This window comes from Vanellus vanellus, assembly GCF_965231255.1.
Source record: "Vanellus vanellus genome assembly, chromosome: 20".
NCBI lineage: Eukaryota > Metazoa > Chordata > Aves > Charadriiformes > Charadriidae > Vanellus > Vanellus vanellus.
In genome coordinates this window covers 6,365,903-6,388,024 of record NC_138925.1, presented here as the reverse complement: position 1 = coordinate 6,388,024, position 22,122 = coordinate 6,365,903, and the positions used below count along the sequence as shown (strand labels likewise).

The 22,122-nt window shown below is 49.5% G+C and overlaps 1 protein-coding gene across 1 annotated transcript in view; it reads left to right on the top strand.

The window, feature by feature from the left end:
* Positions 1-9,222: 9,222 nt before the first annotated feature.
* NOC2L (NOC2 like nucleolar associated transcriptional repressor) overlaps positions 9,223-22,122 on the top strand; it is a 53,682-nt gene continuing 40,782 nt past the window's right edge. Inside the window, exons 1-10 of the mRNA XM_082493478.1 lie at positions 9,223-9,334; positions 9,559-9,738; positions 10,456-10,624; positions 11,168-11,278; positions 11,954-12,074; positions 13,343-13,433; positions 15,114-15,192; positions 17,051-17,161; positions 19,192-19,305; positions 20,003-20,191. Coding sequence (XP_082349604.1) covers positions 9,315-9,334; positions 9,559-9,738; positions 10,456-10,624; positions 11,168-11,278; positions 11,954-12,074; positions 13,343-13,433; positions 15,114-15,192; positions 17,051-17,161; positions 19,192-19,305; positions 20,003-20,191 — 1,185 coding nt within the window. The 5' untranslated portion in view covers positions 9,223-9,314. The remainder of the gene's footprint in view (positions 9,335-9,558; positions 9,739-10,455; positions 10,625-11,167; positions 11,279-11,953; positions 12,075-13,342; positions 13,434-15,113; positions 15,193-17,050; positions 17,162-19,191; positions 19,306-20,002; positions 20,192-22,122) is intronic.

Sequence of the window (22,122 nt, the reverse complement as noted above, 5' to 3'; positions counted from 1 at the left end):
TGCAAAGATGTTTTCTCTTTACGTGCTTTCTGCATCTCGGCTGCTCACGCTGTTTTGAAAGGCGTTTGACTGTCTCCCTGCCAGCAGCACCCGAAGGAAAGGTGGGGGAGTGAAGAGAGAATGACTGAGCAGCAGGAGGAGGAGGAAGGGGGAGGGAGGAGGAGAAAAAGGCAGCCTGAAGAGAAAAAGCCCGTGTGCTGCACTCGTGCGCCTGCCCCCGCATCCCTGCGGCGAGAGAATCCCCTCAGCCTCTGTGCTCCTCACGACACCTACACGTCGCCAGCCGTGCCGAGCCTAAAAATAGAAACCCACCATGCTGTGCCTGCTCAGCCACAAATGCAGCCATCTATTCGTTTTTAAATAGCAATTGTATTATGTACTAGAGTCTGGGGGAGGAAAAAAGATGAATAAACATCTTTCCCGAGCAGGAGAGAAGCCTGCAATGCCCTCTTCTATCTGCATCATCCTGCGTGGTATGAGATTCCTCATCTGTCAGCGGGGAAGACTCACAGGCACACAACAAAGGCAATGCCTGTTGATGCTTTCCAGCAATGAGAGTAGGATGCCGTTGTGCCCTCGACAGGGAAGAAGAGCCCATGAATTAACTGGCCTTTTCCTCCCACACCCCTCAGCTGAGCTTTTCAGAAAGCTGCAACATCCCTCGGACACCCTCGGGACACTGTTGGACGAGAGGTGCCCACACAAAGGCTGTTTATAGTTATTAGCATCTCTACCTGGGCTCAAGAGCTCCTTTCCCAGACCCGGTTTAGTGGCAGAGAGCAGATGGTGCTTTCTCTCCTTTATTCCCCTCCCTCGTTGCAAACCCAAGGGTCTTCCTGATCTGCTCGAGCCGGTTTATCTTTTCAGTACACTGCTGAGCATACTGCTCCCCATCAGTGTGTAAGTCATGCCCCAGCTCTAATTGAGAGCACTCGCCTCTCCCTTCCTGGGCGCTGGTAGCAAGGGACGGGAGCTCCCGGCTCTGCAGCAGCGGGGGGACCCAGGGGGGACAACGCAGGACAGGACAGGGGAGCGGGGAGAAGATGGGACTGCTCCTCCTTGTGCTCTCGGAGACTGGGAAGGGGGGGTTTGCCGCCCCAGCCGGGCAGGGGGTAGCACACAACTCTGCTCCAGCGGTCAGGGGAGAGACACAGAGGGCACAACCGACTGAAGGTTGCTGGAGACGATGCATTGGCATCACAGTAATCAAACGCATTTCCAAAGAGGGTCAGAAGCACTGGGCTCTCTTCCCAGCCCCGCCACTGAGTCATTGCACAACTCCGGGCAAGTACAAACGCACAGAGTGACAAGGGTGACATTATCTTTCCTTGCGACAATTCCCATGGCCAAGAGGTAGAGACCAGCTATTGCTCACTCCCCTCTCCACCCACACCCGCCTGCTGTCACCAGCGAGGGCTGCCATGTCACCACAGAGCTCTAAAGAGCTCTACTGGAACACCACCAGTGCCTCCTTTGCCCACAGCGCTGTGCAGCACCCTGAGCTACACCACCGCTGTGTCACTCCGTCTCTGACGTGACCGAGCAGGGCCAGAGGGAGACGCCATCCCAGCCACCAGGCACCCAAGAGCATCCCCAGGGGACAGCCCACAGCTGACCTGACCCACAGGCAGCCTGAACCAACTCTGCCTGATGGTTTTTCGCTACAGCCACACTACAGCCTCAGCAATCGCTCCCCTGAAGAGCAGCTCACCCACCCACCTTGGGAAAAGGTCACCATCCTGCAGCGCAGGGAGCGCTGGCACGGGTCTGGCCAAAGGCTTGCAGTGGGCACAACCCCTTCAGTCCTACTTCCCAGTGTCCCCTCCACTCTGGAATAACTTGTTCCCATCAGAGCTCCCTTACTTTAGCGGATCAGAGTTTAATGAGTGGGGGGAAAAAGGGAAAGGACACCCCACTGCTGCTTAAATATGCCTTATTTCCTTGTAAAACTTCATTCCCAGGAAATGAAGGTCTATGAGCACTGCTAAGATATAATTAATGGGGAACAGTGCCTGGACCACAAGAGACAGTAAAGCAGTGTCCAGAGCTCCAACTGGGGGAAGTAAATACAAGCCCACTTTTGTGGAGCATGCAGCAGCATGAATGCACGTGTTACGCATCAGCTATAATGGATGCGGTGGCTGACTTGTAATAACTCTTAGGTTATGACAAAAAAAAAAGAAGGCGTTTGTTTGGCTCCTATGCGACAGAGCGTGGCCATGCATAACAGCTCTGTTAATTAATGCAAATGATCCCTGCCCAAAGGGAGGTCTGTTCTCTTTGCACAAAAAAACATATTTTGCCAAGAGTGAAAAGAAGCGCGCTGAGCAATAAACAGGGAACAGAGTATCCTCCAGGGAAAAGTTCAGAGCCTGCCCTTTCCCCAGGAAGGCCCTGGAGAATGGCTTTTTGTTGACAGCCTGGATGGAGATTTTGTGTCCGCCAGGCTAGCTAGGAGACCGCAACGACACATCCTGTGCAGCTGGTCAGATGTTGGGGACATCCCCTACTCTAAGGCATGACATGCCCTAAGGCCAGACATACGATCGTGCTGAAATCCACCACTTCCACGTGTGCCCTATCCCTACGTTGATATCCCAGCACCTCTTTCCTGGTAAATCAGCTACGAAGCCCTGTTTTGTGCACAGAACTGCATCTCCCACGGAAGTGCTGCCATTAGTCCTAGAGGATAAGACACTAAGTCCTCGCTGGCACTCACCTCTACCCCAGCGTGTCACCACACTAAGAGAGCAGAGGACAAGCTACGTCAATAAGATGGCACCACGTTGCCAATTTCCTTTTCAGGACAGTGGTTTCCCCCCTTCCTTGGTATTGGGGGTCCATCTCCCAGCCACAGAGTCCTTTTTTTTGTCCACAGACCTCCTCTGGCGCTGTCCCCAGGCAGGAAGGGGCTGCTGGCAACGCTGCTCCGGTGTGCCCAGCAGCTTCAGATCTCCGTTCCGAGCGATGGAGCCAAAGCAGCGCCCTCCACAACAGCCCAGCAAAACTCACCCTGGGGCAGAGCAACAGCATGCACCCCTGGAGAAGAAGGAGCTTGACAGTGAAGTCACAGGCAGGAATCACTGCTTCCAAGTGCATCTCCATCTCCCCTACACCAGAAATCAGAATTCTTATTTTTAACCCCTCCGAGAGGAGTCACAGGCCATTTGCCAGCAAGCGGCCTCCTGCAATTCAGCGTTCCCCAAAGAACTGAAACGCGCAATACACATTAAAACTCAGGGCAGGACTAGACCGGGCTGCCCAAGGGGGCACAGGCAAGCCCCTGCCCCGCTCTGGGGGTGTCCACACGAGCACAAGTAGCTTCTTTCCTCCTGGAAGCAGGGCTGGGAAGAAGATGTGCTCCTGTGTTCCTGCAGACTCTTCCTTCCCTTCAAGGGACACAAACGGCTGAGCCGGCAGTAACAATAGCAGCTGTAGGACCACTAATACAGCCTGTACCAGCATCCAGAGATGCAGCTCAGCATGCTGCAGGCCTGCAAATTTTCACCTTCCTTAATGCCTTGGGGAAGCCCCGTTAATTTGGCTGAGCTATCCCTTTTGTTGACCCCTGTCCGCGGCTCTGAAGCCCAGGTCCAAAGAGAAGCTTTAAACTACCGGACGACTAGCAGTATTTTTGCATCGGTAATCCTCTTGCGGTAGGCATGTCTAAGACACCAGGGCTGTTTTCACAAGCTACAGCAGATACACACTACCTGCCCTTACACCTCAAACTTGGATATCCCAAATTCTTCCTTCTTTCAGAGGGCCTGGCACTGCCCGTTACAAAATATATTGCTTTCCTGCTCCCTTCCCTACAACAAACACAACCAAAGGAGGCTGGAAATCATCCAGCTGTACATGCCCAGGACTCAGATGCAAAGCAGGCGCTAAATCTAGGCAATTGTCCCCACCAGGACCTGTCCCATTAGCGTCACTGATACAGACAGAAAACTCTATCCCCCTCAATACAACACTTTGGGGTTCAGTCCCTTCTCAGCCCCTGTAACACTTTGCCTGCATCCAGGGAATTCAGACACCGACAGCATGCAGCAGCTCAAATTTAGTCTTTTTAATATAAGGTTACTCGGGTGTTCAGCCTAGAAGAGGCAGCAATTGCGAGGAAGCGGAGGGACCTCATATTTCAGGCCCAGCAAGTGAACTACCTGCTCTGAACCACAGGTCCGGACATCGCTACTGGGACGGCTGATTTACAGAGGTCAGGACTGCAAACGTTGATGGAAATGTGACTTATCGTGGCAAGGGGAGCTGTCATTCCTGGCACCGACTCTGCCTTCAGAGGTGGCAGGAGGGACAGCAGAATTAGGAAACCGGCAGTTTCAGACAGCCGGACCGAGGACTCGGACACCTTGTACCCCTCTGCTCCCGACGGACACAGCGGAGGGCATGAGCACGCCGAGAACACACAGCTGAGCTGCAAGGAGGCGTTAGGAGCGCACACCTCAGCCACACACTTCTCTCCACCTCCTCTCCCTCCTGCTCCCGCTGCCACATGTCTACCTTCCATTCCCCAAGCCCCCCCCCGCTACGGCTGGGAGGGCGAGGAGCACGCTGCTGCTGCCGATCGGCGGAATTAATCTGCTCAGAGCTCGCCTCAAGGCAGCACAGGGCACCGCAGACAGCGCTGAGTCTGCAGGACTGAGAATCCCCAGCTCTCGGTAGGGTTTGGGGTTTTTTTTGGGTTGGTTTTTTTTTTTTTGTTGTTGTTGTTTTTTTTTAATGAATTAGGCATAACTGACACGCACTGAATCCTCCTGTCTAGACATCTGCAGAGAAGTGACAAGCTGCCAGAGAGGATGTGGAGCCTCGGCAAGGGGGTGGGGAGGACGGGGGAAAAACTGCACGCAGTTGCCAGCTCTACAGCACAGAGACAGCGCTGGCTTCAGGCAAGAAGGGCATTCAGCACATTGACCTAGTCAGTGTCTTTCAGCAACTCAGTGGGCTGTAATCAATCGGCTCTGGTGCACACAGAAGGCTGGAGGTCTTTTCTAATTAAAGCCTCTCTCCCCATTACTCCTGGGGAGTTTTGTTTGGAAACTCAGCTCAGAGTTGCTCTCGGTCACCCAACCTCATGTTCCGAAGTGCTTTAGGTGAGAGAGGAGGGAGCGCAAGGCAGAGCCTCAATGCCTGCACTGGGACATTCCCACCCCTGAAAGAGATAAAGGGTATCCAGCCTGCTTAGTGCCTATCTGGGAACACGGTCTTCTCCCTCTCTCATGCACACTTCGCACAGGCAGCAGCTCTTCCTGCAGACATCTTCAAATCCAGCTTTTGCCTTCAGTATTTTTGCACACAGGAGATTGCAGCAGCTCCAAGCAGGACTGGAGGGATTTAGAGGCACCCGTGCTAACATTTGGGTCACTTTAAGTAGTTGGTTGTAAGGTTCAGGACCTGAATAGGTTTGGAACTGCTGAATACCCAGGTTAGGAAGAAACCAGAAATGGAAACTAATTCATGCCTTGAGATGCTCAGCAAAATGCGCAGGTCTCCAGCTGCACTGGGATTAGAAAGAAGTTCCTACAGTCCAGCACAAAGCACATCAAAATCTAAGCGAAAGGAGCCCTTTGCCTCTGCTGGAAATGTGGGTCATGTCCTAATTCCCCCTTCCCAGTGTCCCCCAGCAGACACAGGAGAAGAGCTACTGTCGCATCCAGTGCTATCTTACAGCACAGGCAGTGCCAAACCTCTACACATAGGCACAAAGCAGGTCTCCTCTCCAGGCAGCAGAGGGACAGTTAACAGCTTCAGCTGTGCTATCCATCACTGTGGTATTCCTGATCTCCCTCTTGCCCTCCCCTGTGACAGACACCTCCGTCCCCAACTCATTTTTCAGACAGGTAAACAGACAAGACAAGAGCACTCAGGTCATTGGAGGCAGAGGATCCGAGACTTGCCCAGGAGCTCCCTCTCTGCAACATCCTTAGCCAGCAGCTATTTGAAGAGGGATTGTGCCTTTTACCTGTCCGCTGGGCAAGGTGATGGTGTCTCAACTAGGTGGCAGTGGGCCAGTTCAGAACGGGTCGCTACCGCTCAGCAATGCCCTGACGTCAGACGAGAGCGATGAACCTGGAGAGACTCAGCACAAGCTACCGCTTGGCTTCTAGAGGGAAAGTTGACTCCGTGACATGAGGCAGCGTGGCCGAGGGGCTCCGGCAGTGGACTAGGAAAGAAGGACAATGCACTCAGGTCTGCTGGCTGCAAACGGGCGCGTGGATCTTTTCCAGACAGATAAGCCAGGGAACAATGCTGCGGCCAGTGCCCGGTAAAGCACGGCTCATGAGCGACTCTCCAAACCAGGAGGTCACCAGCTGCACCCTGGCTTTCACAGAGACCGCATGGCCCACGCCACGTTTAGGGACAGCTAACAAAGCCTCCTACCAGCCTCAGTCGTAGCGTGGGTTGGCAACGTAGACATACCGGACCACGTAAGCATTTCCTCTTCTGAACAAGCTCGGTGCTTCACACTGCAGAGCAGTGGGAGCCTGTTTTCAAGCCAGAAAACAATTAAGAGAATTCCCTCACATCTTCTTGTGGGCTGCGGCACGAGCCACGTACGTGGGAACTGAGCTAGGAGCAGCGTGTGACATAATGGCCTTGAGTTTGCTGGTACACTGGGGGCCTGCCAAGGCCAGCGGGTCCCAGACCTTGGGAATTTCAGCTCAAATTCCTGTCCCCGAAGAGTCACATCCTTTAGAGGAGGCAGCGCGGTTCGCAGCCAGTTCGAGCAGGCCAGGAGGTAGAATAGGTGAAGCGCCTCTTGCCCCCGGGGCCAGCTTGCTTCAGGGTTTGGGGGCAAGGCTGCGGCACCTGAGAAAATATAGAAGCCAGCACTGAGATTTCAGCACGGCTATTTGATTTTTGAGCCTGAAATGCAGCAAAGCAAGACCAGAACCCAGAATAGTCTCCCCAGCAGGTCTCCAGTCTTCAGAGCACGCCAGTCTTGATTTCCACCTGCCACTCTATCTACAGAGACCCAGACTGATGCTGATGAGAGCCAGGGCGCATGGCCACCAGATGGGCTGGCAGAGCAGAGGTTGCATCGCCACCCTCACCAAGCTGACCTTAGCTGACAGAAAGCAGAAGGGACCATCCTAGCTACCCAAGATACTACGGAGCAACTCTATTTGGATCCTAGACTGTCAAGCCAACACAGCAGGTGACTACTACACCTACCAGCTCCCGGTCCGCTCCAAATTAGATGCTATTTGTTGGGATTCATGAATCAGTCGGTTCTCAGGAAGGAAACTCAGATCTTTACACCCAAGATCTCTAAGAGTCTTACTCACTGCCAAGCTGAATGAAGTATTTCCAGCAGATGCTCATGGGTTAGGAGAGAAACTTGGGATGCAGAGGGGAGAGATTCCATGGAGGTGATTGCTTGGCTGCAGTGTTCACAACCAAAAGGCTATTGTACATTGAAGTGTTAGTGAGCGACATAACAGTGAATTTGTAACAAACCAGCACCTCCTGGTATGAAAAGCTAGCACACAGACATCCCAAATCTCTTGCGGAAGCCCCATCCCTCCTCCCATCCTTAAATTCAGCTCGTGCCTTGGGACTGTCCGTACTGAAAAGGGGCAGTAGGTCTCCGAGGGTCATTTCAGCAGTGCCCTGTCCTAGGGGCAACAGACTCCCTGCATCAGCCTGGCGCACCTGGAGACTGTCAGGATGAAAAGCACCCGAATATCCACGTGTTGCTGAATCACTCCAGAACTAACCCTCCTTGTGGTCTCCAGCAACAGAGAGCACCCCAAAATAGCGCTCATCAGACGGCGGCCACTGAAGTCAAAGGAAAGCAGGTTTGCTTTACAAAGAGACCCCGTACAAGCAAGGCCACCGTTTCTGCAGTTTTCTAGCTTGGCACAAAAGCCTGGTCAGTCGGTGGCCGCATAGTGACGCGCAGAGAGCAGGGGCAGCCACCCGACCGCTGCATTTCTTCCTCGCTGGGGTGAAGCCGAGGTGCCAGGGCACTGCTGGGCGAGGGAGGTGTTTGCCCAGCCAGCAGAGCCCAAACAGCCCTGGCCTGCTGCTCCCCGGGGCCACCTCCGCCAACAGAGCTGCTGTGGCTGGAGGAGAGCCCTCTGCCCTAACGCTCACTGCAGAGGCCGGAAAAAAAGCTGCCTCCCGCTTCCCCCGCAAAGTTACCAGAAAACCTGAGGCAACGTTTCTCCCTGTGCCCTTCAGCTCCCCCCCGGAACAAGGATCCCAAATCGCCCGCGCGCTTCCAGCGAGGGCGAGCGAAACCGCAACCGTCAGAACCTCTCTGCAGCCCCAGCATCTCGCAGGGCTCTACCTAAAGCTGCAGCTTTTCGCTTTGCCGAAGGGATGGCTCCACGATTTGGCAGAGGACGGGGAAGGAGATCAGGCTGAGCGCAGAAACGGCTGCCGGCCTCAGCTCCGGAGAGACGCCGAGGTACGGAGAGCGAGCGGCGCCCGTTCAGACACAGCACCGGTTCTTCCCCCAGACGTGCTGCCTTGTACCCCGACCGGCAAACTTGCTCTCCGAGGAGGGACACACCACCGGCAGCGCCGGGGAGTGATGGAGAGCTCATCGGGGGGGTCCTCCCGCCGCCGGCCCCCCTCCCCTCCGCCGGTAGCCCCTCCGGTTCCCCCCCCCCCCTCCCCGCCTCCCGCCGCCGGGCCCGGAGAACGGGCGGCGGTAGGGCCGTGCCCCGGCGGTACTCACGGCTCCGGTGCAGCGACGGCCCGGCCTGGCCGAGCCCGGCCGGCGGGATGCTGCGGGTCGCCGCTAAACCCGCACCGCTACCGCCGGTCCCGCGACGGGGAGACGGGGCGGACCGGGGGCGGGCGGGTGCGGAGCTCCTCCTCGGGGCCGCGGCGGGACGGGGCTGCGGCTTCCTCCCTCCTTCCTTCCCTCCCTCACCCGGAATAACCCCGTGGCGGAGCCGTGCGGGAGCTGCCCACCGGCACGGCACGGCACGGCACGGCACGGCACGGCACGGCACGGCGCTGCAGTCCCCCTCCGTCCGTGTCCCCCCCCCCCGCAGTTAAATCCCGCCGCGCACGTGTCACCGGGCTGCGGGGGAAGGGGAGCTCGCTCCGCCCTTACCGGGCGCGGGCGCCGGTCCTGCGGGGGAGTACGGGGGGGTTGGGGGGGGCGGGGACACGCCTGGCACCGGCACCCGCGGCCCGGCCGCCGGTAGCGGGGGGGGGGGGGGGTGGTGGCCGGGCCGGGCCGGGCGGGGGCGGGGCATGGGCGGTGTCGCCCCGCCCCGCGGAGCCGCGGTGCACGCCGGGAGCGGAAGTGGCGGCCGCGTTGAAGAGAGGAGGGCAGCATGGCGGCCGCCGGCAAGAGGTGAGCGGTGGTGGAGGGGTGAGCGGGAGCGGGCTGGTTGCGGGTGGGATTACCGCTGGGCTGGGGTATCGCTGGGGAGGCTCGCGGGGTGCCGACAGCCCGGGTGCGGCTCCTCAGCGCGGCGCTGTCGCCCCGAAGGCCGCCGTGAGCGGGCAGGCCCGGTGCTGCCGGCCCATCTCCACGCTGAGCTTCCCCCCCACCTCTTCTCTCCTCACCGCCCCCAGGAGCCTGGCGGAGCTGAGCCTGGACGAGTTTCTCGCCGCCGGGTCCGAGTCGGAGGCTGACGGCGGTTGGGAGGAGGAGGCGGCCGCCAGGCCCGCCAAGGGCTCAGCGCAGCGGCGGTCGAGCGGGAAGGCGCAGGATGGGAAGGCGAAGCAGCCGCTGCAGGCCCGACCGGTTGGGAGGTAAGGGCGGGCCGCTGGTCATAGAGTGGGGACGAGCGGGGTCAGAGGTGCCTAAAAGGGCCGCGTTTGAGACCGTGGTGTGGTTATGGGGTACAGGACAGTCAGGTTTTCTGTCATACCTATGTCAGTTCAAGAGCTACAGTGGGGAAAAGCTTATGTGTGCTTGTAATCTTTTACAGGGTATATTGGAGTCAGGCAAAGCTTATTTTGTTTTTCTTCAGTTTGTGTGTATTTGTTCTTACTGAAAGACGTTGGAGTACTTGCAGATAGAAAATGATGAAGTAGTTCTTAGATGCTGCTAATCACTATTAGAAGCCAAAACAATTCTTTAGTCCCAGATATGATTTTACCAAGTTTTTATTGTCACACCTCTCTGGCAGTGTTGCTTTTAGCGTTCTTTATAAAAAGATTGTGAGACTAATTCTGACAAACAAATTTTTTGGGGCTTGAGAGATGTTTTAATGATGTCTGGTCAATAATATAGCAATAGAACCTGGTAGCTTACTATCAAGTTTTCTTAGTACTGAATGAAAATAACCTTTCGTAAGTCTCTAAGGTGTTAAATGGGATAGAGAACTATGGCAACAGCACTGATAAATCCATTGCTATTTAAATCAGACTCAGGTGTGTTTTAGTGCCCAGAAGTTGCTTGCTTTTCTTACAGCATCAGCAGAAGCTTGAGTGATGAATAAATGCATGTTAATTCTTACCTACCAGGAAGAAGGGAAAGGCATCTGAACATAAAGATCAGCTCTCCCGGCTGAAGGACAAAGATCCTGAATTTTATAAGTTTTTGGAGGAAAACGATCGCACATTGCTGGATTTTGATGCTTCAGACAGTTCTGACGAGGAGGAGGGGTTGCACATACCACCTGATACATTGGAGGTACTAGGCCCTATTTTGGAGTGCTGAAATCCGTTATTTCAGTTACTTGTTAAGTATTTGAGTTTCAGTGCAAGGCCTAAGTATACTTGGGCTTATAGTGGTAACGATAGCTGGGGAGGAGCTTCCCCAAAGATCATATGCAGGTGCACAGGCTTGTAATCACAGTCAGCTGTGGATTTGGACTGAGCATGAGGAGCTTGTTAAAGATTATGAAAACAAGCCTTGGAGCGTGTTTTCTCTGTGGCTTTGGTTTTGTGTTTTTCCTTTCCCAATGAGAGTCTGTTTTGCCTCAGGTGATATGCTTTCTCCTTGATTTTTTTTATGTTATTGCACACTGTATTTATGTAGCAAAGCTGCACGGCTTAAATAGCTTTTTTTGAATTTGTAATACCCATAATTTTGTTACTGCTTTATGAAAAGTGCTGATAACAGCATTAATTCACTGCTGCCTGCTTGCCTTTCCTCTTCAGTAGCTACTCAGCAAAAGAGGAGGGGCCAGAAAAGAAGTCTATAAGCCTTGTCTCAGTCTTGGTACTCTTCTAGGAAGCAAGTGATGAAGATGAGGAGGAAGAACATGAAACAGTCAAACGGAAGAGAGTTTGTTTCATCCCTGTGAGCTTGAAAATGGTTGAAGAATGGAAAAAAGCTGCAGAGGTGAGCAGGGAATTAGAATACAAGACACTTAAGCATTCTCCTTTAAACATTCTTCTGCATGTGTCACTGCCTCTAAAAGACCAATTTTCAATTTGTTCATCTTTCACAAAAACCTACAGAGAAGATTTATGTCTTGCATGCAAGGTCGTACTCCTAGAGCTCTTGTTACTTCTGTGTGACTTGTCTTTGCAATTTTTGCTTGGGCTGCAAGATTAGAGTACTTGCACTCCATCTGAGGGAGAAGCTAGAGAAACTCATGTGGCTCAGAAGGGGTCAGAATGGTTAACTTCTGATTTTTTCATCCTCTTGCTAAGCATTGTGCCTTTGGCAGCTCCAAGAACTTTTTTAGTCACATCTTGAGTAGTGATGAAAGGGCTTGCTGTTTCTTACTAAGAGGGGGAGAGGGAAAGGTCAAATTGGGTAATTGCTTGCAGCTGACTCATTGCTTCTCAACCCCCAACCAATTAAAAGCCTTAGAAGGCCATTTTAGAGCAAGTGAAGGGCACTAACATTTGTTACCACTGTCTTGACACTTTTCTTTTGTCTTAGAGGATGGAGCTATTTTTGCAATCAAACTTACAATGAATTCCAGTACTCCTGTCTCAGTAAAGTGTTTCAGAGTTCAGAATATTTCTTGCTTTTTCTCTTCAGCAATCCTTTTTGTTCTTTCCCCAGACAAGGCTAACACCAAAACTTTTCCATGAAATCACTCAAGCCTTTAAAGCATCTGTAGCAACCACCAAAGGAGATAATGGTGGGGCTGATCCCAGCAAGTTTCAAGTCACTGATGCTGCAGGTGAGTTGGTCACTGTACTACTTTTGTGAGAGAAGGGAAGTCACTTGGTATGGAAGGTTTAGCTTTTGGAAGAGAGTGGGGATAAGTACTGGCAGGAGTTGACTTACCCTTTCATAGGTTTCATTTCACTTAAGTAGCTTATCTTCTTCCTGGTGGTGAGTCTGTGCAGTGGTATCTCTTCTGGGGTCCCAGTGTGTAAGTGCATCTCTTGGTGGGCTTGCCTGGAGCAGCTGTGCTTGCAGACTGCTGAGGAAAGTACCACACTTCATTCACCAGACTACTTAGAGTCAAGTTGAAGCTAGGTACTGTTTATATGCTTGTAGTGCATGTTTCTTTCAACAACTTTGTGGCTTCTTGCTGATCCCTCTTAGAACTAATCCTACAAGACTGTTTTAACTCTTCTTACCAAATAGTGTTCTACAGCCTCACAACAGTTCAGAGTTCAGTTGCACTATCCAGTTCACATTCACCTAGCAAGGACCTTTCAAAATACTGCATGTCTAGATCTCCTTTTCTACAGGATTATCATGCCTGTAGAACGGATGAGATGCAACCTCTGTCTCCAGCCTAGCCCCCTTTTGCATAAGCTCCAGACTTTGCAGACAGTCCTGTTTCAGAACTGCAACAGCATGCCTGAGCGGGGAACATCTTTGTTGGTGTCTCAGAGGATGTGACACAAAGCCTGCCTGCTTTTACTGCTAAATTAGCAGGTCCTTTCTCACTGTGTTTTGTCAGCTTGTTATTGTGTGCCATCTGGAACTGGCACCATGGGGTGGGACTGCTTAAACCCACATGTTCTCCTTAATCCTTTCTTGCCTGGCATAGGGCTTTTTTATCTCTTTCATAGCTTTTTGTAAAATCTCATTCTTTAATGTAAGACATTACATAGAATTCACACATCCACTTCTGTGATTTATTTTTTTTTTCTTAATTAAAAAGTGCCTTTAATTCTCATTATGGTTTGGGGGAGACTGATGGTAGTATAGACTCCTAGTCATGAGTCAGGCTGCTTTTGTGCTTGATGCTGTTTACTCAGAGAGCAAAGAAATGGCCCCTGTGCCAGAAAGCTGTCAGTTGCAATTTTGCTGTTTGGATAAAAAATTATAAGGTAAGACAAACTGATGTTTTCTGGAATCTTGTGGAGACTCAGTAGTTCTGCTGTAGGAATTACTGTCTTCAGTTCCTTGGGGAGCTCTTTTCAGATTATCTGAGAAACAGGAATATATGGAATACTATTTACAAATGTTTTACTGACTTTTTTTAACCAGTGTTCAATGCCCTTGTGTCCTTCTGTGTCCGGGACCTCTTCCACTGCCTGCAGAAGCTGCTTCTTCTGAAACCACCAAAGAAAAAACAAAAGTAAGTCTGAGAAGATTTGAGAACTGCAGGTGGGAGAAAGCTGGTTGGGGTCTTTCAGAACTGCAAACTGGCTGTGAAGCTAGAAGAAGACAGCTCTTCCCAAACACTAGCAAATTTGCCTGATTATATTCAGTTGTCTTAGGCAGGCTCTTCCTTTCTTCCCCAGAAATGCGTCCTCCAGCAGAGGACACATGACTTCCAACAGAAAGAGATCTGAAATTGCATATGCTTGTGCTCAGTAGCACTGTTAAGGTGTTGTGAGTTGGTTTGCAGAGAAAGGGACCAAGCCTTCTGCCTGTATGCAAGCAGAGTATTGCAAGTATGTGACTTTAGTTAATCCAGGGCTTTAGCAGCTGTATTGTGCCCTAGAGTTTGGTGGTCTGAGGTCTGGATCATCTGAGTTTGAGTTGTTCACTGTTAGAGCGTAGATGGAATGGAAACAAGCATGCAACTGGGCAAAGAATGGTATGATTTTTTTTTTCTTCTAGAATGGCAGCATTGGTTCAATACCTCTGTATTGCATTTGCTGATGCAATTTGATTTGACTAGAGAGGAGGAATGGCAATTTTGAAATCTCAGCTGCTGCCTGGAAGCCAGGAATTCTCTGGCTACTGTGTGGGTTGGTGCTCAAAGAGTTTTACAGTCAGCTCAGGCCCATAATTGAATAGGTATCAGCATGGCTTACTCAGGAGCAACTCAAAAAGGTGCTGGAAACTCAGTAAGTACTAGTCTGAACTCTTGCTGAATGAACCAGGACCATAGTTGGGGGCTGTGAGCCCAGTTTCATAAAACAAGCTGTAAAGTTCCCAGTATGTTTTGCAAGCTGAAGCAGACTTATTTAGCCCCTGTGTCTGTTTCTTACTAGACATTTACAGAAGCTTTTTATCTCAGTCCTCTGGAGTTTCAGCTGGACACAGTTTTATTACTTGCTTCATAGTCTGAGCTCTTCTGTTTTTCCCATTGTTGGGTAGAGTGAGAATTTAATGCCTTTCAGAAGTGCTTTCAGTTACAGGGTAGATTTTGTGGCAGTTACTTTTAATTTCCCTGTCACAGGTGAAGGGAGAGGTGAGCAGAACTCTAGGTTCCTTGTTGACAGCGGTGCCTAGTCTGAGAAGTAGATTCCAGTTCTTTGTGTAAATACCAGCCTCTTTCCTCCCCTCTGACTTGTACAGGCCATGTCTGAATTTTGGGGTGGTCTGGGGGCACTACTTCAAGTGCAGTGTGAAAAAGTTTAGAAGAGACTGAGCAAATGTCTCACCACTTGTTTGATCCCCAAAATAGACTTCCTTGCTACAAGCCAGCTCGCTCTGTTCTCAGGCAGTGGCTGCAGAATGCCTCCCTAGACGGTAACCTCAGTATGAGGGATTTGGGTCTCCACCATGCATCTTGGCTGTTGCAGCTCCCTGTATCACACTTCCTGAAATCTGGGTGCTCTGCTGGGAAGCTCTTTAAACTGAATTTTCTAATACTGTTCTTCAGGCAGGCTTTACAGAGTAGAAGTACTTTTCACCCATGACAAAATTGTTACTTCTTTTTTTTCCTTGCTTTGCTAGCAGTTGTCTTTACTCGCTGACAATAACCAGGAAGTGAACAGATTATTCTTTGTATTGCTGAAATCTTATTTATTTGTGGTGTTTGGTTTTTTTCTTAAAGCTAAACCCAACTCTTGCTCATTTCCAGAATGGTCCTCCCTTCTACCAGTCCACTTTGGAGCAAGCTGCGACTGGACATAAAAGTGTACCTCAGCTGTACAATACAAGTAAGAAATTTCAGCACGCTTGTGTTACTGGGGTCAGTCTGTGCGTTTCTGGGCTTTTGTATGGGGTATTTTGGAACAAGGCAGATAAGGTTTTTGCATCTGTAAACACCACTGCTAAAAGCAGAGCTAAACAAACAAGAAGATAATTAACAAAGCAGGTAATAGTGTAGCCTCAGGTGCTTTTCCTTTTGAAAAGGCAATTACTCCAGTTTGAGGGTGACTTTCTGGTCATCACAATACTGGGAACCTTGGGTATTGGTTTCTATGCCTTCTGTAGTGGAGAATAAATAAGACTTATGGGTGGAGACAGCAGTGAGCAGAAGCAATCTTGCTGAGTCTCAAAGCCTTGGGCATCAGATTTGTGTGTGTAACCTGTAAGGAAGCACTGGGTTAACATTCTGGCTGTTCTTTCTGTCTTAATTTGACTGACAAATCAATATTTAATGGGCTTTAAAGTAGTTTGCAACGTTGTGCTTCTGCATTGTGCATCTTTATTTTTGGCACTATGAACTTGCTTATTGTAGTAAATACTAAGATGTTATGTTGACAACCCTGCTCCTCACATATGAGAAGTGTGATTATGCTCCATCCCGCTAGGATATCGTATCCATCCAATGTTGCTGATGTCTGGTGTTTCAGAGACAATTCATGGATTATTTCTGAAGTTTATTTTTTTTGAGATTGCTTCATCATACATCCCCAAATTTGGAGTATCAAAACCAAAACAAAATTGAAATGCTCGTTCTTCAGAAGCTGAGGGAAGGGGATGTAAGGAAAGAAAAAGAAAGTGCTGATGTCTCTTAGCTGTAAGCCGGCAGAATGACTTAGCAGAAAGAGCATTTTCATCAGTAGAGCTGTTTTCCTCAAGTCTTGGTGCCTCTTGCCAGCAGCAGAAGTAAAGATTGCAGTAGAAAAAGAAAAGCTGGCAATGCAGTCCCATTGAAGTAATTCCTGGTCCGGTGCTTACTTCTGAGTGCCCTCAGTCCCAGGCTGCAGTTTTTCTGGCACAGCAGACTCTGAACAATATCTTCTACATTACTTTTGGTGTGTGAGGGACTTTGCAAAGGAGACACACTCAGTCCAGAATCTTTGCAGTGCAAGGAGGAAAGTTAAAAGTAGAAAAAATGCCTGTGCTTCCAGCAACTGGGATTGTAGGCAAGAGGGGGCACTGCATCAGGCAGAACCTCTCTAATTAAAGTGCTTTTCAGCTTACTGTTGTCTTCAAATTAGAAACTGCTAACGTCTCTGGGTTTGCCTCCAGGTGAACTGAGCTGAACAACCTGGAAATACCAAAATGTTGTTTCTTAAATAGTTTGTCTAACCTTTTCCCCGAGCTGAAGTTAGCCTCTTGATAGCCAATAGTATTCCAGTTTCCCATTAAAGAAATCCTAGTGAAATCCAGTAAGTCATCAGGTAGCTCAGATAGTCTGTTTCCAAGCCTTGTGTAGACTGAAGGTGTCTTCGTTGCACTTTGACCATTTGTAGTGAGATGATGCTGGTGTCATGCCATCTGTAAGATGTCTTAAACTGTATATAGACTTAGCTTTTGCAGTATACACAAATGGGGTTTTATATGATGAGCTCAGGTGCCATTAGCCGTCCAAGTCCAGTAGCCTGAGCTCACATTTGTCAGGAGGATGTACTTTCAGGGAAGTTATTTAACCTGCCATGTGTCTCCTCCTTTTTTGACACAGCTTTTGGGGGTTTGTTTGAGCTTCTGCCTAAGGAAGGCTGCTCTTCTAATCCTTTGGTAACACGGAAATACTTGGAAACAGCAAAATACTGATGCTTAATGGTAAAGGAAGAGGTGATGAGGACTACACACTAAATGGGATTGTGTTTTGTTTTCTCTTCATAGCTCATGTCTTGTTTAACAGAAGCCTCAGTCGGTATAGCAGTCCTTCAACACGTCAGTTCCATAGTGCCTTATTATTTGTCCTTTCCAAAGCAATGCCGTGCACTTCTCAAGGTAAGGTGATGTGCTATGATATGTCATTAAGATCTAAGGTCCTTCTTTAAACTAGTACTTTCTTTTAATATAGTGATAGAACAAGGGGGAATGGCTTTAAACTGGAAGAGGGCAGGTTTAGATTAAACATTAGGAAGAAGTTTTTCACTGTGAGGGTGGTGAGGCACTGGAACAGGTTGCCCAGAGAGGTTGTTGAGGTCCCATCCCTGGAGGTGTTCAAGGTCAGGCTGGACGTGTCCTTGGGCAACCTGGTCTAGTGGGAGGTGTCCCTGCCTATGGCAGGGGGGTTGGAACTCGATGATCTTCAAGGTCCTTTCCAACCTAAACCATTCTATGATTCTTTACCCCTTTAAATAAGCCTCTCATGGTATTTGGGCTGGATCCCATGACCGTTGTCTCTTGTATTCCTTTTCCCTTGCTTTTCTTTTGGTCCTGGAAAGGACTCCTGCTTCTCACAGGCCCTTTAGGTGCTGTGAAGAGCTGTCATGCTGAGGTGAGTGGGCATGTGGCTCTGTGTGTAGCTACTGCTAATCCCCATGTAAAGTGACACGGAGGTGTTCTGGGAAGCTGTCTGCTTCCTCATCGCAGATGGAGTAATTGCTGCCTGTGTGCTGAGTCTGTGTGTATGTCTGTGATAGTGTTTCACTGGTAAGAACTGGGGGTGGAATATTTTTGCAGAAACTTAGTCACAACTGCTGAGCACTTAAGAACAACAAAGGAGGCGTGGAAGAGCAGAAGAGGGCAACAGGGTGACATTTAAATGAAAAGCTGCAACACATTTAAATAAGCCTGGGAACCCTTTGATGACTGGTATACAGTGACGAGAGGCTGTTACACCTTGTGTCTGAGGGTGTAGCAGTCTGCTCACTGCTAGAGTAGGGATTTTTGAGTAGGCTTTTTCAGCCCTGCAGCTAGAATCTTTCTGATTTCCTCTGGAGTTCATTAGTGGATATCGGGTAACTAGTTTTTGGAGGCATCAGCTGTTATTGAGGTCCTGTTGTACCAGATGCTTTCTGACAGGGCCAGCCATGTCCAAGTGAATCTATGCTCTGAACAGGTGAATGCAGGCAAGCCTGGGAAGAACAAAATCTATTCAATTGTCTCTCAAGAACTTGAGGGAAGAGACCAATATACAATTGCTTTATGCAGTGTGGAGATGGGTAGAACTTGGATTAATGAGTTTACATGTCAGCAGTGGGCTGTCTGTTGGCACAGACCTCTGCACAGTCTAGCCTACCCCTCTCCAGCTGCTGTGGGAACTTTTATGATGGACTGACTGGATGTTCGTCATCATGTCTGTACCAGAGTGACTAAGGATATGTCTCAGCAGAAGTGCTGCCTTATGCAGGTCCTGTCTCTGGCTCCAAACCCTGCTGCTGCTCTGTCCTTTGAATTAATACAGTGAATGTCCAGGGAACTGGAATTAAGTCAGAACTACCACCAGGAGATGTATCTCAGGAATTGCAACCTATTTGCCCGGAGGAAAAGAAAGTGCTAAATTCTGAAATCAAACCCTGGTGTGATCTCTCCAAAGACAAGTGTATCTTTAATAGCATTCTTTGAGAAACTAGAATTTGGTGTTTGTGGTGAGAACAGGAGTGTAACTGCAGTGTAGTTGTCCTACACTGAATTCTGCAGAACACATAAAAATTGACTTTTTTTTGCTGTTGCTGCCTAGGGTATGGTGAGGAAGCTTTGCAAAGCCTAGGAGATTTGAGTCGCGTGCACAGGCTGGTGCCTATGCTCAAAGCTTAAATGTGTATTTAGGCACTTGCATTCAAGTGCACCTATTTTTCAGAGATGCTAGTTTTAGAGTTTCCTTTATTGATCATGGGAACATCAACCTTGAAACCAGAATGGCTGCCAGTGCTGTTGTGACTGACTCTGTGACAATACAGCCAGCCATCTTTGAGTCATCTTCCTCCTCACTTGGATTTTTGGTATGAAGGACGTAAGCTCAGACCTGTCTGTAACCAGGAATGGGCTCTTTGTCCTTTCACTTATGTGTATCTTTTTATTTTCCATTCCAGCAAGCAATTAATTTGTGGAGCACAGGTGAGGAAACAGTGAGAGTACTGGCCTTCCTGGTGCTGAACAAGATCTGCCGCTACAAGAAAGAGGTGTACCTAAGTCCCTTGCTCAAGGTAAGGCTCGCGCTTGCTGTACTCTGCAGTTTTTCTTTCTCATGTTACTTGTGAAGACCTTAGAGCATGAGCTGCAGCCTATTTGTCGGGGCAGGTGCTGGAGATGATGCTGGCTACCTCCAGCAAATTAAACAGGGAAGAAATTCTGTGTTAAGTCAGAGTGATACTCTGCTTCCTACTGCTGCCCTTCCTGCTGGGGGCACACAGTGTCTTAGCAGGGAGGGTCTCTGGTACTAATCTGTCTACTGGATGAATACTTATCTTCCAAATTCTTGTGGGCTTTCCTCAAGTGCTGATGTGCTACTCGGTGCTACTGAGCTGCTCTGATCTCAGCTAATAGTTGAGGTTCCCAAGTGTAGCTTGCTTAGGTACCACTCTTTCAGAGAACTGTGACCAACCGTAAGCATTTATGGCTCAAAACCATCCCAGAGTTCCTCTCTTCTCGCAGAGAAGCAGTGGCAGGGGCATCTCCAAGCACTGTGCTAAACAATGTAAGGTTGCAAAAAGATTCTCTTTTCCCATTTCCCCTGAAGAAGCAGCAGGCTAGATTATTATTTTTGCGTATACCTTTGAAGTGACTTTTCTTATAAAAGGAACTCCTCACCCCTGGTTTGGACATACCCGGGTGGAGAATGTTAGTGAAAGAATGGTTTTGTACTGTTTTATGGGGTTGCATCTTGTCCTTTTTCCTGCACAGCAAATGTACATCGCATTTGTGAAGAATTCCAGATTCACCTCTCCCAATGTCCTGCCTATGATCAACTTCATGCAGCGTACGTTGACAGAGATGTATGCCCTGGACACGCACACCTCTTACCAGCATGCCTTCATCTATATCCGTCAGCTTGCCATTCACTTGCGCAGTGCAATGACGATAAAGAAGAAGGTGGGTATCTGTCAGTGTGGAAGGAGTGTACCTTCTATGGGGAATGTGTGGAGAGGGGAAAATTACAGTAGCTACTTCAGGCTTTTGGTAGTGTCTTTAAAGGGTCAGTACTTGTCTGACCCATTTCATAGTGTGCCAAGGAATTTTTTGCCAGGGTCTGGGAGCTTCAGAGATCACCTCATAGCTGCCTGTGTTGGTTTAGAATTTCAGCAAGGAAGGAGAGGAAAGGGAACTGCAGGGTTGGAGTCACTTTTCTCTCCCCAGCTTGCAAGACTTTGTGATGCACTTTTCATCTTCTGCCTTGGGCACTCTTTTACCACTCTGTGAAGCTGCTGTGTCCAGCCTCTGTTGCAAAACCTCAAGGTAAAGACGATTAGGAACCACCCTGGTGGGTGCATCTTTCCAGTGAAGTCCATACTACTTAGAGGACTTAACTGAAAAAAGCAGCTCAGACCTCTTTGGAGCCGCCCTGATTTCAACCACCTCCTGTCTGACCTCAGAAATCTGAGTCAGATTGCTAATCCTGGCTTTATTGATGTTTAGCAAAACACACCCCTATAGATTATTTTTCAGCTGCTCCCAAACCTTGCAGGATTGGTGACCAGTTAAATCTCCTGGCTGTTCAGACATGGGGATAAATGAGCAGAGATAAATGAAGTCTGGGCTGCATATGCCCTAATTGGATTTCACTGGCTTCTTACACCCTCAGTCCTGGCCCAGACGAGAACTAAATCCACTTGATTTTGCAGCTGGGGAGGGTTGTAGGAACTTTAAATGACAACAGCACAACCAAAATATACAAATCCAAGCAAATAAGCCAATTAATTTAAATTGAGCAGTGGGTGGTTGTGGAAGATTACAGGAGCAGATTGCTTATTTGTGCAAGAGAAGATGAGAACAGAGTACATCTCTGTTGGTACATCTCAGTGACCTGGTGAGATCTGGGAGAGCTCCACTGCTTCCAGCTGCAACTTAAGTCCCTACTGCAAGGTTTGGTCCAGTGGCTGCAATTGAGGGCTTCTGTCCTTGTTTCAGACTTAAGCATCTTGCTTCATCTGTGCAAAAGAGGAGGTGACCTGGGCTTTGCAACTCTGTCTGAAACAAACAGAAGCTGGAGCTGAAGCCCCTTGTTAAGTGCAGTCTCCTGAGTTCTTGGTGCAATTCCGGAGAATACATGGGCCTGCAGAACTTTTTGGAAAGGGTGTCCTTGAGGGACTCCTGCGCTCTTCTGGGCTCTTACTTAATCTGGCACCGTGGGCTGCTTAAGCACATGGCAGGGCACTCGCCCAAACATTTTTGAAAATAATGTCTTTTGGATTGGTGCAAGACCTGACCCACACCTGGGCACACTGCTGACCTGTGGAATATCTTTAAAATGAGCACTGATACTACCTTTCAGAGTTAGTGGGTCGGTGGTTAGGGGGTTTTGGTTAGTACAGCTGAGGGAAGGGAAGCCTCTAGTGGGAAGGACAAGCTGCTACATAACAACCAAAGGAGCTTGAATGCAGAAAGGGGAAATCCAGATGAATTCAGATTAATTTCTTATTGTTTTAATCTGTAGTGTAGCTTTATGCACCCTTTTCCCCTCTGTTCTGGTCTGCAGAGGCCAGAAGGCAATTTACAAGGGTGTCAGAGAGGGGTACTACTTTCCAGCTGTCCTACCTATGGGAGACTAGGGACTGTGGGTAAGTGGCAGAGTTAAAGGTTTTTTAACACTTGGCCCCATCCCACCATCTGCTGTGAGCTGGATCATTAAATCATCCTTCTCAAATGAACCATACTTGTGAAGAAAAGCAGTCTGTGTTGCTCATTGTTTCCTTTAAGACACTAACTAGTACCAAATCATAATGTTGCCAATTTAGCATCTGAACTCGCTGGATGGTGGGTCAGCCACTAGCATCAAAGCGACGGCTAGAATGTTAGTTATTCCT